Source organism: Cyanistes caeruleus, chromosome 21, assembly GCF_971803275.1.
Source record: "Cyanistes caeruleus chromosome 21, bCyaCae1.hap1.1, whole genome shotgun sequence".
Taxonomy (NCBI): Eukaryota; Metazoa; Chordata; class Aves; order Passeriformes; family Paridae; genus Cyanistes; species Cyanistes caeruleus.
In genome coordinates, this window is record NC_141721.1 from 2,037,511 (window position 1) to 2,051,486 (window position 13,976).

General features: G+C 46.8%; 2 protein-coding genes and 1 long non-coding RNA gene across 54 annotated transcripts in view; 1 reads left to right on the plus strand and 2 right to left on the minus strand.

Moving 5' to 3' along the window:
- Positions 1 to 386: 386 nt before the first annotated feature.
- On the minus strand, positions 387 to 7,508 carry NCF1 (neutrophil cytosolic factor 1). Of its 3 annotated transcripts, none has more exons than XM_023939054.2 (11): positions 7,375 to 7,508; positions 6,832 to 6,912; positions 6,449 to 6,524; positions 5,058 to 5,223; positions 4,864 to 4,919; positions 4,446 to 4,568; positions 3,973 to 4,080; positions 3,050 to 3,167; positions 2,335 to 2,442; positions 1,762 to 1,904; positions 387 to 849 (listed from the first exon to the last, which is right to left on the minus strand). In XM_023939054.2, the coding sequence occupies exons 1-11, from the start codon at positions 7,444 to 7,446 to the stop codon at positions 731 to 733; spliced, it is 1,170 nt and encodes a 389-aa protein (XP_023794822.2). In that variant the 5' UTR covers positions 7,447 to 7,508; the 3' UTR covers positions 387 to 730. The 3 variants fall into 3 exon arrangements, with proteins under 3 accessions (XP_023794822.2, XP_086715300.1, XP_086715301.1); XM_086859174.1 differs by having other exon boundaries at positions 4,446 to 4,598; positions 7,375 to 7,479; XM_086859175.1 differs by lacking the exon at positions 4,446 to 4,568 and having other exon boundaries at positions 7,375 to 7,479.
- On the plus strand, positions 1,842 to 9,103 carry LOC147649596 (uncharacterized). Its single transcript, XR_015278440.1, has 3 exons — positions 1,842 to 5,453; positions 5,524 to 7,669; positions 8,051 to 9,103. It is a non-coding gene; the product is annotated as an uncharacterized LOC147649596 (long non-coding RNA).
- Positions 9,104 to 13,260: 4,157 nt separating this feature from the next.
- Positions 13,261 to 13,976, minus strand: part of GTF2I (general transcription factor IIi) — a 47,308-nt gene continuing 46,592 nt past the window's right edge. For all 50 annotated transcript variants that reach the window (XR_015278406.1, XR_015278408.1, XR_015278415.1 and 47 more), the window contains one exon: positions 13,261 to 13,793. The gene's annotated coding sequence lies outside the window, so the exon portion shown is untranslated. The remainder of the gene's footprint in view (positions 13,794 to 13,976) is intronic.

A 13,976-nucleotide genomic window follows, 5' to 3' on the forward strand; every position in this document is an offset into this window, starting at 1 on the left:
CAGACCTAGACCTAGATCTCAACACACCTCCAGAACCCAAATGTGGGCTTCGACCCAGGCCCAAACAAAGATCAAAACTGAAACTCAGACCCAAACCTCCACGTAGGGCCAGACCCCTCCCAAACCCAAAGCGAGACCGCGGCCAAGCCAGCCCCGCCCGGCCCAGCGATGGCAGCGCTGGCTCTGGGGTAACCCCATGGGCCCGTTCCGCCACACTCCGCGGGAGCAGCAGCCCTGGCTCAACACTGAGCCCTCGAGGAAGCTGCTGCCCTTTCATCCCCCCAACTAAAGCTCCTCACTGCCAGCATCTTTTGCAAGAGACCCTTGCCCAATATCCACCAGGGAGGAACTGCTGTCCTGCCGCCATGCCCACAGTGCTCCTCTGGGTCTATAAAGTGTCTTTCCTTTATTGATGAAAACAAAAAAACACAATTCAAAATACAAAGAGGTAATAGAAGGGCAGCTGTAGATGAGGATTTTTGGTGGTTATAAGGAGCTGGTAGAGTAGCGCTGGTCCCTCCTCAAAGTGCTATCAGGACACCTTGGGCTGGCTGTGGTGGAGGATGAGGATGAGGATGGGCACTGGGCTGGGCTGACATGGCCAGCAGCCTCCCTGGCCTGTGGTGGCTGTCAGATCCTCCTGGATCCCTGGTCTGGCTCTGAGCCCTAGCTGCACAGAAGCTGGAGGAGATGAAGCTTTGGGTGTCTGGTGTGGGGGCTCACAGGATCCTCACAGGATCTTCCTCCATGTGCTCTCAGTGCAGCGGTTCAGGATGAGGTCTTTGCTGGGACGGGGAGGAACAGCAGGTTGAGCCTTGGGCTTGTTGTCCTCTGGCTCATTTTTCTCAACTGCAAGTAAAAAAAGATATACAGATGGGTCAGAGCTCTCCACCACACACCACCCTCATGGACATTCAGCAGTTTCCTACATAATAGCCACCAAAGCTCCTGCCTCTCCTCCTGTCCCTGCTGCAGTTAGTGGTCTTCCTGTAGGTCGTGGATTCAGGATGCACTCACCAGTGCCCAGCTGGGACCTGTGCTCAGGGAAAGCCTGTCTTTAGTTTTGCGTGAGGTCTGCCCATCTTTAGCTCTGGGAAGGTCATGGATACTGCATGAGGACTCCCAGATCTAAATGTTTACCTCTCCTTCTTTGTGAAGAGAGGTTATTTACAAGGGCCTGGACCAGTAGGACCAGGGGGAGTGGCTTCACACCATCAGAAGCTAGGGTTAGATTAAATATTAGGAAAAAATTCTTTCCTGTGAAGGTAGTGAGACACAGGTTGCCAAAGAAACTGTGGCTGCACTGTGCCTGGAAGTGTTCAAGGCTAGGCTGGATGAGGCTTGGAGCTGATCAGGCGGAAGCTTGGGACAAATTGGTCTTTAAGGTCCCTTCCTACCAAAATGGAATTCTATAACTCTAAGACTCTTCATGCAACGCTTCCTTCTGGGGGCTCTGCTGACAGCTAACATACATGGTGATTGCAATGGTAATGGCATTATCATGGGGGAGGTTGGGCGCACAAAGGAAAGCACAGGTCCCAAAAGTGGGCTGACCGCCTTCCAGGACTGTATTCTGCTCTGTCTGACCTACAGCCAGGGGTAAGAAAACTCATTGAAAGAAACCCCTCCCTGCACAGACTTTCACCACGGGAAAAGGGCAGATGGGCAAGGTGTGACCTCAGTGTGCCATCCTGCTCCAGCTGCCAGCACTGGTGGGGGGCATGGGTCATGCCTGCAGGATTCCAGTTCATTGAGACTTACTGATGACGTTGGCCTTGCTCTGGGAATTTCCCCTCATGTTCCGCCGGTTCTGGATGTACTTCTTGCTGTTCCTCCTATAGGTCTCCTGGCTGATTTGCTTCCGGCCCTGCTTGTGGATGCTCTTTATGTTTCGGATGGTGGACCTGCAAGGAGTGAGAAATAAAACTTTCCATTTTCATGCTGGCAGCTCTCACACCACACATTTCTTTCCCCACACTTCCTCCTCTGCTTCAGCCAAACCCCAATTTCTGCTTTTGGCTTTTGCCTGGTGGATGCCAGACCTTGAGGGCAGCCATCAGTGAGACACAATCTACGGTGTGTTCAGAGGCAGCTGGATGATGCTTTGCAAGCAAACATTGAAGGGTGAACCCTGAGCACAAGTCTGGAAAATAATGATAGGGATTGGGGAGGAAGATTGGACTTAAGGCTGGAAGAATGAGACGGGCATGAGGTTTATCCACGAAAGCCCCAGAAATGATCTATAGCTCTTTGATGAATGAACATACAGCACCTATCCTGGCCACAAAATTGAGGTCCCTGGTTCTTCTGCCCTCTACACAGAGCTTCTCCTACCTCCGTGGAGGAGCACCCCGGTTCCTCAGCTCACTCTTCACAGAGGTGTTCACCTCCCCAGCTTTCTGCAGGTACATGGAGGGGTAGTAACCTGTGGTTTCATCCTTCCTGCAGTGCAACACAAAATAACATCACTTGCAATCGTGGCTCTGCAACCACCTCCTCAGTCCAGGAGAGAAATTTGATCATTCTTGTGGGTGGTCACAGAATGGATTGGTTAGAGGGGACCTTATTCACATCCCCTGCCACAGGGATACCTTTCCCTAGAATAGGTTATTCCAAACCCCCTCCAACCTCGCCTTGAACTCTTCCGACTCAGGACATTCCATGAGTCATGGTTCATGCCTATCCCTTGCTGGTGCCAAGAGGGTTACTTGTCATGTTACTTGCAGCTGGGATGAAAATTGAGGTTTTACAAAGCAAAGCAAAATGTGCCAGAACAATTAGAGCTAAAATAACAGATGCTTTTTTTTAAATTTTTTTTTTCATCTGCCTCCTTCTTGGATAATTCTGAAGCCCTCAGCAGAGGAATCTTCAGCTGCAATGTTTAATACTTGGCAAAGAACAGACTCTGAGAAGCAGCCCTGCAAAAGAAAGTGCTGGGCAGTGGCACCACATTCACCATGGCTTTCAGAGCCCTGATGTGGAGAACCATGGATGCTCCCTTCCCTCTGCTTGAGTGCTGCTCACCTGACCTGTTCATGGCATCTCTCACCTGATAACCCACCAGCCATCAAGGAGCTTGTGGATAACTTCAATAGTATCACCCTCCTTGAGGGTCAGCTCATCCTCTTCCACAGCAGTGTAGCTTTTCTGGACGATGTATGCTTCACCTACACATGGAATGGGGATGGTGGATCATGTGCTGACACCTCAGGGATGGGGGCTCAACCTCCCAAGCCACTGAGAAGAGGAGGCACCACAGCATTATGAGACTCTACATTTTAGGCAAGACTCAGGCTGCTTCAGGTTTGGATTCAGACTTCTCCTAGTCTTGTCATTGCCCATGGGTAATCCCAGCCCCTTCACCATCTCTCCAGAAGAAAGCTCTTGGGTGCAAGCAGAGGAAGCACACCTATCTGCTCAAAAGTGTGTTCAGAATTCGGGTGGTGAAATAAGGCAGAAGGAAGTGTTGTCCTAATAGAGCCTGTTCCAGTGTTGTGAAACCCACAAAGCTGAAGCCTGTTGAGCAATTGGTACAAGTCTGCAGAATCCTTCCTCTGCTCCACGTGACAAAGCCCTGCTGTCGTGGCAGGGCAATGCAGAGGGCAGGGAGCATGGCTGGGCCCTGACAAAAACTGCACAGAGGCGAAGCACTGTGAATGCCTGTGCCTGATTTGGATGCTGCACCATGCTGTTCTGCTAACCCAGCACCTCAGCCTTCACCCAGCCAGCTCAGCATGGCCACTGGGTAAACATCAGCCAAAACACAAATGTAATGCTGAGCTGCAGGTCATGGGAAGCTCCCAAGGCTGACACTGAGGCACCAAGCCATGAGATTTATTCCTCCTGGCAGTTCCTACAGCAGCATCCCCAGTGATCCTGCTCAGTCTGAATTGCCCAGCTTTGCAGTGAGCCATCTCAGTGGAGAGCTGCAGTGGGCTGTGCTCTGACACACACCACAGCCCAGCATTTTACCTGCATAGTTAGGCTCCTGCTCTTCAGACTCATCAGGACCATCCAGTGGCTCCAGATAGGCAGCAGGTACCCAGCCTCGTTTATTCTTCAATTGACAAAACCACCAGCCTGCAAAGAAAGCAACCATGGGCAAGAGCAGAGACTGTTGTGGGGACTGGCACTGGGTCTGTCCTGGCCAGGGCAGGTGCAGGCATCTCCATGTCCTGGACTAAAGGGACAGTGCTGGGACCAATCTCTGTTGACATGCTGCAAACAGAGAACTTGACCCGTTCATGCTGGGCAGGAAACCTCACAGGCTGAGGCATGGCCAGGATGTTGTACAGTTTTCTAGAACTGCCCCTCACCCTTCACTACCATAACTAGCTCACAGGCTGTTTTTGGACACAAGATGCAAGGGAAGTACTCATTCCTGCTGAAATTGTGGCAGGGAGTGGGCTGACCCTCAGGGGCTCTCCAGGGGGATGGACACATACCATTCTCACTCTTCTCCACGACATCCACCATGTCCCCAGCTTTGAGAGCCATCTCAGATGTGGAGTTCTTCTCATAGTCAGCAATGGCTCGGTACGTTTGCAGGACAATGGGGCCTGTGATGTCTGCATGAGAGAAGTAAGGGATGTTCCCTCCTCCAGCCCCCAACCAGAAACACCCTATGTCAGACAGGCTAAAAGCAGCCCCAGGACAGCCCAAAGTGCTCTCCCAGCCTCTTTCAGCCCCAAACCAGCTGGATTTCAGGACAATGACTCATTTCCCCTGAGGATTTGGCTTCCCAAGAGCTGCAGCTCTGGCACAGGTACTGTACTCTTGGTGAGGGTATCTGCCATGACAACCTCCCTCCTGAGCAGGCTTTGCTGCTGCTGAAGCAGCCACTTGCACCCCTCGACCTCTTACCAGTGAGGTTTTTCTTGGAATCCTTTGGCAGGAGGAAGACCTCAGGCTTCTTGATCCTAGACAGGTCAGAGCAAAGGCAGCTCAATGCCAACCAGCCCTATCCATCAGCAGTGACACCCTCCCTGCAGGCTACTGCCAGCATCCAAAGCCAGGAATGCAGGATTTCCCTCAAAACAGCAGGCAGCTGGACTCACTGGCTGTCTGTGACAGGGTTCATGTCGTCATGACGGACCTTGAAGAAGTTGACCACATGCAGGCACCGGGAGATCTTGTGGGGTAGGTTGACCAGTGTGTAGCAGTACTCAGCCAGTGTGCCCTGCCTGTTCTCAGTTGAGCGTTGCCCATCAAACCACTTTGGGGCTGGGGGAGAGGAAAAAGGGCTCAGAAAAATCAGAACAACTTGTTTTTAATACTTTCCAAGCACACTACTCTGGATCATTAACTTTGCCCACTTTGCCAAGTGTGTCTGGCCACAAAGTGCTGCATGACTGCAATGCGAAATAAGGTGAAGCTTTATGGAGCACAGCTCATGCAAGCCCAGAAATGATCCTGTTTGATCCTATTTCAGTTTTAGGGTAACTTCCACATATGTGTTCAGACTAAGCCCTGCTGCTGGGCCACAAATACAGCAGATGTACCAGGGTACCAGGAGGGGCTCAGGGGACCAGCCTGCAGTCAGAGTAGATATGCTTATCCCCATCCCACTGCTTATGGTGTTCTTGACTCCAGAGCTCTAAAATACTTCTGGCAATCCCAACCCCAAGCAGTTGAACTGCTTGATGGGGGTTGCTTTTGTGTGGTCAGTGGCACCCCCTGCCCCTCCCAGCAGTCTGACACCTGTCTGGTCCCCAATGCTCTCAGTTCCCCAAATGGAATAAGGATGCTTTGAACAGCCCCAGCATGGTGGGGGCAGCAGGTTGGAAGGAAGCATGGTGGTGTTAGTCCAGCTGCAGTGGAGCCCCTCCCAGCCTGGCACCCACACTGCTGCCTTGTGCAGGCTTACTCCTTCTCCACAGATGTCAAACACAACTGCAGCTCTTTTTCAGACTCCCTTCTGCTTCCTTCAAAGCAGGAAATTAAATAAAATGGGGAAGTTTTCTGATGTGCACCTTGCTTGGACACGAAACATCAGCTGTTTGGTTCAGGAGTTCATTCTCTGTCACTGAAGACATATTGCAATTTTCCTCTTACAAAGTATCTGTGTTGCCATAAGGGCATTAAGCCAACACCGGTGATGGTGTGACATAAAGAGGGCTGAGCTCAGCTCCACTCAGTTCAGCCTCCCCAAAACCAGACACTTTGCACCAGCCAGGGGTCATAGGGGTCACAGCTGATTCTTCTGGACGTGCCTCTGGGGTGCCCAGCCTTCAGTGAGGAAGGATGGGGTCTGCAGGGCTGCTGAGTGTTGGGAAGAACCACTGCCACTGCTCACATCTTTCTGGAGTCTTGATTTCAAGCCTGGTGTACAGGAAATACTGCACCACACACTTGTCTGGGAGGCAGCCAGCACAGCTCAAACCCCCAGGGAATTTCCCAACTAGCTGCTATTTCTATTCACCCCCCAGACACAGTGCTTCCCCCTCACCTGGCAAGTGCGGGATGATCCGGTTCTCTATGTTGATGTCCCCGGATTCAATGGGGAACATCTCCTTCAGTGCTTTCTGCAGAGCAGAGCCAGGCACAAGAGTGAGGACAGAACCAGGGGAACACTCTGTGACACCCACTCCTCTAGCTTGACTCTTTTCCTGGTGCTCGCCCTGCTGCCACTAGCACGTGCTGGCTAGATCCCACACCTTGGCACTCTACCCAGGGACACAGAGCCAATGGCTCCCAGCTGCAGGTGGCAAAAGAGATTGAAGGACTGGTCCCAGGAGCCTGTTTTGAACCAGGTTTGCTTTGAGACAATTTCAGATGGCATTCACCCTCCCTTTTCCCCACCCCGAGCCCATATGTCCCAGGAGGACTCACGTGGAATTCATATATCTCAGTAAAGCGGCGGTAGACGACCTTTTCAGAGAGGTCATTCCACTTCACCAGGAACATGTAGACCTGAGGAGCAAAGCAGAGGCTGCAGTTTTGCAAGCAAGTGGGACACCACACCCCACTGTGCCCGGGAAGCCCTGTGGACAGTCCAGTTTCAGATAAAATTGAATATTTTCCTTCTACCACCCCAATGCGAGTAGGTCTACCTTGCCAGCAAATAAACTGGGCACTAGGGGAGCTTGGAATGAACAGAGGGGACAGAAACATGCAGGTGGGTGGGAAACAAAGAGGAAAAAGCCCTTTCTAAGACTGCAAAGTAACCAATGGCTTGCAAAGGAGGTGCCTGAATTCTTGTGTGTTCAGGACATTTTAGTCTCCTGCTGCCTCCAGCTCATGTTATCAGCCATGACCCCCTTAAAAGGAAGGATTTAGACCCTCAGTCAATTTATCTAAGGAAATCTGTTGGCCATGCATTTTACCCTGGCCAGTCCTCAATCCTCACATGCCAGAACGCTTCTGAGTACTCACATAGTGCTGGCTGGGGAAAAACCTTTTCTCGTAGCCCAGCAGTTCAATGTGTCGGATGAAGGCGTCCCCCATTGCTGCTCCTGCCCGAAATGTTCTCCTCCGGACCCTGCTCCTGCTTGGCTGGCTGCTCTCCTCTCCCCTGGCACTGCTCTGCTTCTTCTTAAAGCCCTGGGGAAGCGGAACTCCCGCTGCAATCACCCAGAATTGTTTACCCACTGTGGTTTGTATGGAGTCGGTGTTTCCCGTAGCAAGTTCCCAGCCCGGCCCCTCCAGCGGCTCCACAAATGAGGAGGAGGTGAGCCCTTGTTAGCTTGTAAAGAAAAAAGCTTCCTCTGGCTGCATTAAAAACATTAAATACTAACAGTAGCCCTCCCCTGGAACTTGGGTGTGGAACTTGCAGCTTTTGCAGGTCATTTGCATTTGGTTTCTTACTATTTTAACATGGGGACTTCCCTACATGCAAGGCAAAATTACACAGCCACAGATACTAAAACAGATCCATCCAGGGCTATTTGGATTCTGCTCTGTTAGTCACCAGATAACTGCTGCTTATGCAGAACACCATAAACTTTTTCATAAAAGCTAATTTCATAATTACAATTGTTTGTACTAAATTTAGAGCTGCATTACAGACAGTACATTACTGGAAACCACTTAATTTACATGTTTCTTTCAGTTTCCTCATTCTTCATTTTGTGATGTGAGAAATGAGAGGTTTTAGATGCCACTGTCCGTGAAGGATTAGCTCACGGTGAAACACCACCTGTAACTGTGTGTGATACACTGCTGAGTGTCCCATCAAATGTCTCACAGCTAATACGTGGCAAGGAGCACGATTTTAGAAGAAAATTCTCAGAAGAGGAACATCCCATCTGAACAAGCTAAGTTCTGTTTGCACAGTCTGGCTTTTGGTAGCAGGGGGGCTACGGAGGTGGCTTCTGTGAGAAGCTGCTGGAAGCTTCCACCATGTCTGGCAGAGCCGATCCCTGATGGCTCTGAAGATGGACTTGCTGCTGGCCAATGCTGGGCCAGTGAGAGATGATGGCAACACCTCTGTGATATTTAAGAAGCAAATCGAAACGAAGTGGGGCACACATGGTTTTTCCTAGCCAGAGAAGAGGAGGATGTGAGAACATGTGAAGGAAACATGGAGACACCAAGGTCAGTGGGGAAGGAGGGGCAGGAGGTGCTGCAGGTGCCAGAGCCGAGATTCCTCTGCAGGCTGTGGTGATGACCATGGTGAAGCAGCTGTGCCTTGCAGCCCATGGAGATCCACAGGGTTGCAGAGATTCACCCACAGCCCATGGGGAAGGATGGAGCAGGTGAATGCCTGGAGGAGGCTGTGCTCCAGTGGGAGACCCGATAGCAAGAGAGGCCTCCAGGCTGTAGCAGCCTGTCCTTGGAGAGCTGCAGCCTGGGGGAGGAGAGACCCATGCCACAGCAGTTTCGGGAGGACCGCTGTTTGTATTACATTAGATAAGTTCCTGGAGAATCATCTCCCGTGGGAGGGACCCCATGGTCTCACAGGGGAAGGACTCCTCTCCCAAAGCAACAGAAGAAAACCTCAGGTGATGACCTGACCAAAACCCTCACACCCTGTCTCCCTGTGCTGTTGATGGAAAGGACAGAGGGGCTGGGAGAAAAATGGTGTTTTTAAGGATTTATTTTTCTTCTAATTATCCTCCTCTAATTTTGTTAGTAACAAATTAACTTTGTACCTCTAAGCCAAGCCTGTTTTGCCCTTGGAGTGTTTTCTCCCAGTCCTTATCTCAACTCGTGAAGCCTTAATTTTTTTCTCTCTCCTCTGTCCAGCTGTGGCAGGGGAGGGCAAGTGAGCGACTTTTGTGGGTACTTGGCATCTGGCCAGTGTCAAACCACAATGGAAGTTTCTTGAGTTCATTAACTGATTCATGTTTTGGGAAACAAGGCTGGGATCTTGTCTTGGTTTAGAAGACAGGTGTCTGCTAGGGAGGGCAGGAGCCTCCCTCAGAATGAAAATGCAGACCCCCTCCCTCTGAATTACTGTAATTTTGAAATCAAGGGGTTCTCAGGCAGAGATCTGGGGATAGGAATAACAGTTCTTTACTAGGAAAATTAAAATTCAGTAGTATAAAACAAACCACTGACAGAGTCAGAATACAACCTGACACCCTGCTGGTCAGTGTTGGTAACAGTTCCATTAAATGGTGGCTGCTGTCCTCCTGCAGTGACAGACGTGGTTCTGTTGAAGCAGTGATCCTGTAGAAGGGTGTAGCTTTCCTCTGAAGGTCCAGTGATGGTATAGATGGGTCTGGTCTTCCTCTGGTAATCCAGTGGAGAAAGGCTGCCTGTGGTGTTCCAAATCTCAGATTATATCCAGGTAGGAATGCTTGGCTCCTCCCCCTGGATGGAGCATCTCCCAGTGGGATGATGGAATTTTATCACTCCTGCAGTGAGACTCAATGGCCCATTAACAGAAGATATTCCCTGGAGTTATGAGGGATGGGTCATGAAAGAGATAAAGAACACTGCCCCACCTGGTACTAACAGATGGCAATAGAATACATACTATAATACATCTTGCATTGCAACCCAAGACAAAGGTATAAATATTGGTGTAATTATTTTGCCAGACAAATTTCTCACAACTGGATATAACTCAGAATGTCTGAGACCGAAAAGAGCCTTCAGCATTGAGTGCCAACACACCCATCAGCATTTCTGCCCACCCAGCAGTAGGCCATTCATGATGCACACCATGTAAGGACTCCAGTCCTTCCAGCAAAACCATTGCAACCACTTTCACTTCATTTTTCTTTCAGCTCCTCCATACAAAGTTTAAGTAAAGTCACTCCGCTGTAACACACTTGACAAGGCAATACCCTGGAATTATTTATTTTCCCAGCTCCTTTGCTGTGACAGTGCCCTCATTTTGAGTGAGCACTAACGACTCCACTGGCAACAGACAGCTGGGCAGGCAGCTGTGCTAAAAGTGCCTCCTAAAGAGGGCTGTGAGTAATGAAGGGATGAACCATCCTAATTTTTCAGAAGGGGAAGTCAAGCCAGCTTAAAACCTGAGGAAAGCTGCATGATCTCATTTCCCCATTCTAAAAATGTCCAGAAGCAGTGAAACCTGGTCCCTGCCAGAGGTTCATTAGTTCAGAATGTTTGTTCAAGTGAGCAGCAGGCAAATGTATTGGTGGTTCTCATGTGGACAGTGCCTGTCACTGTTTGGGAGACAGGCACGTGGCTGAGCACACAGAGTTCATTAGACAACACCAAAGTTTATTGATGGATGCCTCCTTTTATAGAGGCTTCACACTTCCCACGCTCACACACTTGACTGGTTGGGGTCTTAACTGTGCCCAGCTCACTGGCCAGTCAGATATCTGCATTCAGAATTGAGTGGGATTGGCCAGGGTTCCGTTTGAGTTTGAATACAACCTGTCATTGCCTCACTCAGGAACTTGTTTACATCTATTCTCTAACAAGCCAGGTTGGTCGAGTTGTTTGCTATGGCCAGTTTATCTGTGCAGCTACAGACCAGCTGTAGCTGTCACAGTTCCCCCTTCTTCTGTTAAAAACTTGCAAAGTGTTCTTTGTCATCCTCTGTGCAGACAGGATGACTCGAGCCTAGCTCAAATAAGGCTTTTCAGCCAGCTTGACAAGCCTAGCCCCACCAGCCAGTGATGGATCTATCCCATGTCACTGGAGATGTAACATTCATATCCAGGAGCTGTCAGATGAGATCACCAGCAACACAAGATCTCAAGATGGCAAGCCACAGGATCATTACTTAGAAGTTACAATTTTATAACTTATCTCTAGAAACAGAAAATAAATCAGCTTCAGAACCATGAGAAAATCAACTAACAGAAGAAACAGTTTGTCTTACTTGGTTTGTGATTCAAGTAAATAGAATTAAATAGAAAAAATCCTTAAGTCCTCATCTATTTAAATATATAAAATCTTCTTATTTTATATAAAATCCTTAAATAAATTGTCACCTCAAGAGTCCCAGATCTCCAAACAGCAGTTGCACAAGTAGTTTCAATCACTTCTCCACTGGCTGGCTGGGGGGCCACTAATTCTAAACTATCAAAGGAAACATCCTCTTGTTTCAGTTAGGTTTTACAGGAACTTCAGAATACTAAGAATTTTACAAGACTTTTAGGGATAATAACTATACAAATTGCATAAATGTAAAAGAAAAGGTCAAATTCAAGATTTTAGACTTATTTCAAACTTTCACTCTAGGTTTTCATACTTACATAGAATCTGCTTGTTTTCCATGATTTATAGTTTTGGGACTCCATACAAGGCTATCCTTGCAGGCTGACATTAATTGCAGGATGTGTGGCACAGCACAGGGATGTAGAAGTCTATGCCTTGGGTTTTCCTCTGCATGGTATATTCTTTTCTTTGAAGGAATTATGATTAATCATCAAATGGAAGGTGACAAAACTGTTATGTTGCCATTATCCAGTTATTACAAAGTGTGTTCAGTCAGATATAGGGTTTTATCATCTGTATCTGCATTTGTAAGCATCAATACTGTAAGGTGATGAAGTCCAGGTAAATATTATCATGAATATTGTACAGTGTATGCATTAGCACAAATCCTCTTCAGAAACAGTTTACTATGAAGAGTCAGGGAAAAACATTTCAAATTTACTATGCTTTATAATAAGATTTTCTCCTTACAAACATATTTAATAGGTTTCCTTTTGGTGTTGTCTAACCTTCCAAGCTTTAGTGATCTATTTTATAACCCTGCCTGGTGTGCTATAGATTTGTTAATTGTCAGATAAACTAAAAATAGCCAACAGCTTTTACCCTTGAATAATATGTTGGCACAATCTAAATGACCGAGAACAAAACTTAATTTAGATTTGGAAATCCCATAACTGAAAACGTATGATTTTTGGAAGAGGAAAATAAATACCTTAATGCTTCTCTTCTCTGGAGGAAAACAGCCTGGAAAATTACTGTGAGTTTTATATGGGAGAAAATTATTAAGTTAAGCTAAAATCCTTAAATATTATACAGTATCATACTGAATTTTAATGCACATTTGAAAAGAAAATGATGCAGTACCATCAATCATAGCATGAGGACCGAAGCTGCTGAAGGTATACACAGAAGCCAGTATTAGAATGGGTGCTTGCCTCCATGGAAACCAGTTGTCATGTCTGATTTTTGAAACTTTCCCAATCCTCTGATGCATGTTCTACCTGCCTACAGAATTACTGCTAGGACTTGATTTGTTGTAAAAGGCATAACTGTGTACTGCATGGACAGCCATGAAAAACATCAGAAATGTCTTCATTTATTCATCAGGGAATATGATTTACCATTTGTGCACAATGTAATCATCTCAAACTGATGGCAGTAAAAGAGAAACCTTTACAAATAATCTGTGTTCTTAAAGATTATCATATAGCCAGAACTGGACAAATTTGAAAAAAAAAAAAAAGAAAAGAAAAAAGATGTGCATGAATCTTACATATTGCATAACCAGGACTACAGGGAACTTAATTTAATTGCTGTATTCACAGAATATTCCGAGTTTTTGACATAGTAGGACCTAGAGCAGGTTGTAGCATGTTTCCATAACTAGCTCTAGATGAACAGAGGAGCATCCCTCACAGCCTTCAGCAGAAAAGCTCTCTCACACACACACATCCACACAACTACTGCCTACACTAAGACTGCAAGACCAAACCCATCATATATAAACTGTGTGATGCTCTGATATAACATGGACTTACTACTTTAAATTAAAAGAACAATAAACAGAACATTAAACTGTGATGAGGTTTAATTTCAGTTGGTTCCTAATCCACCCACTGGAATACCGACCATTCTATCTCATTAAGGCATACTAATCAAATGAAATGAAATTCATTTGAATTCATCAAATGAACCGGTTCATCTTTTATTTAGGAAAAAAAACATATGAATTGTGACAGATAAAATAGGAAAAAATTGCTAAAATATACAAATAATGTGGTCCAATGATACATTAAAATAATAGCTGAATATTCACGTGGAGGTTTTTTTTTCTCCAAAGTAAATAAACATAACTCTTTACAGGAATTTTTCATTACAAAAACTAGGATGTGTTCAGGTACACTGAAATTCAGCTTTATTGGAAAATGTGGACAGCCTCAGCTAAGTCCCTGATGATTTAAATCCCTGCCATCTCCCCAGCATTGCTGTATTAAATTTAGTCCTTAATATATATTCCAAAGTAAACTCAGACATTCCAATTCTACAGTGATTCTTTGATTTAGGTCAATTCATAGAACTGCTGAAAAAGTAGACATTTCTATATAATAGTACAAAAGGGTTTGTATAGAAGATACTTCTCTTATACAATTATATTACACAGCTCTGGACAGGCCCAGCAGGCTCTTCTCAGAACGGGAAGCTTCTGACTAGGTAAGAGAAATTTAAAAAGTAAGTTAGTTTCATTGAAGCCTTGTGTCTTATTCCAACTTTGAGCAGTTTGTATTTTAGTTTTCACTTCTTTAGGCCTAGATTCAGCAAGCATGCAGAAGCTGAATATTATTCTCAATAAATATGAGATTAAATGTGTGTTTGAGTGATCTCTGTCAGAA

Coding starts and splice junctions, on each gene's coding strand:
- NCF1 (XM_086859174.1), bottom strand. CDS start 7,446: ATGGGGGACGCCTTCATCCGACACATTGAACTGCTGGGCTACGAGAAA. Junction 2,443..3,049: donor GATGGCTGGTGGGTTATCAG/GTGAGAGATGCC, acceptor GTTGCACTGCAG/GAAGGATGAAACCACAGGTT. Junction 850..1,761: donor GAGCAAGGCCAACGTCATCA/GTAAGTCTCAAT, acceptor TTTTACTTGCAG/TTGAGAAAAATGAGCCAGAG.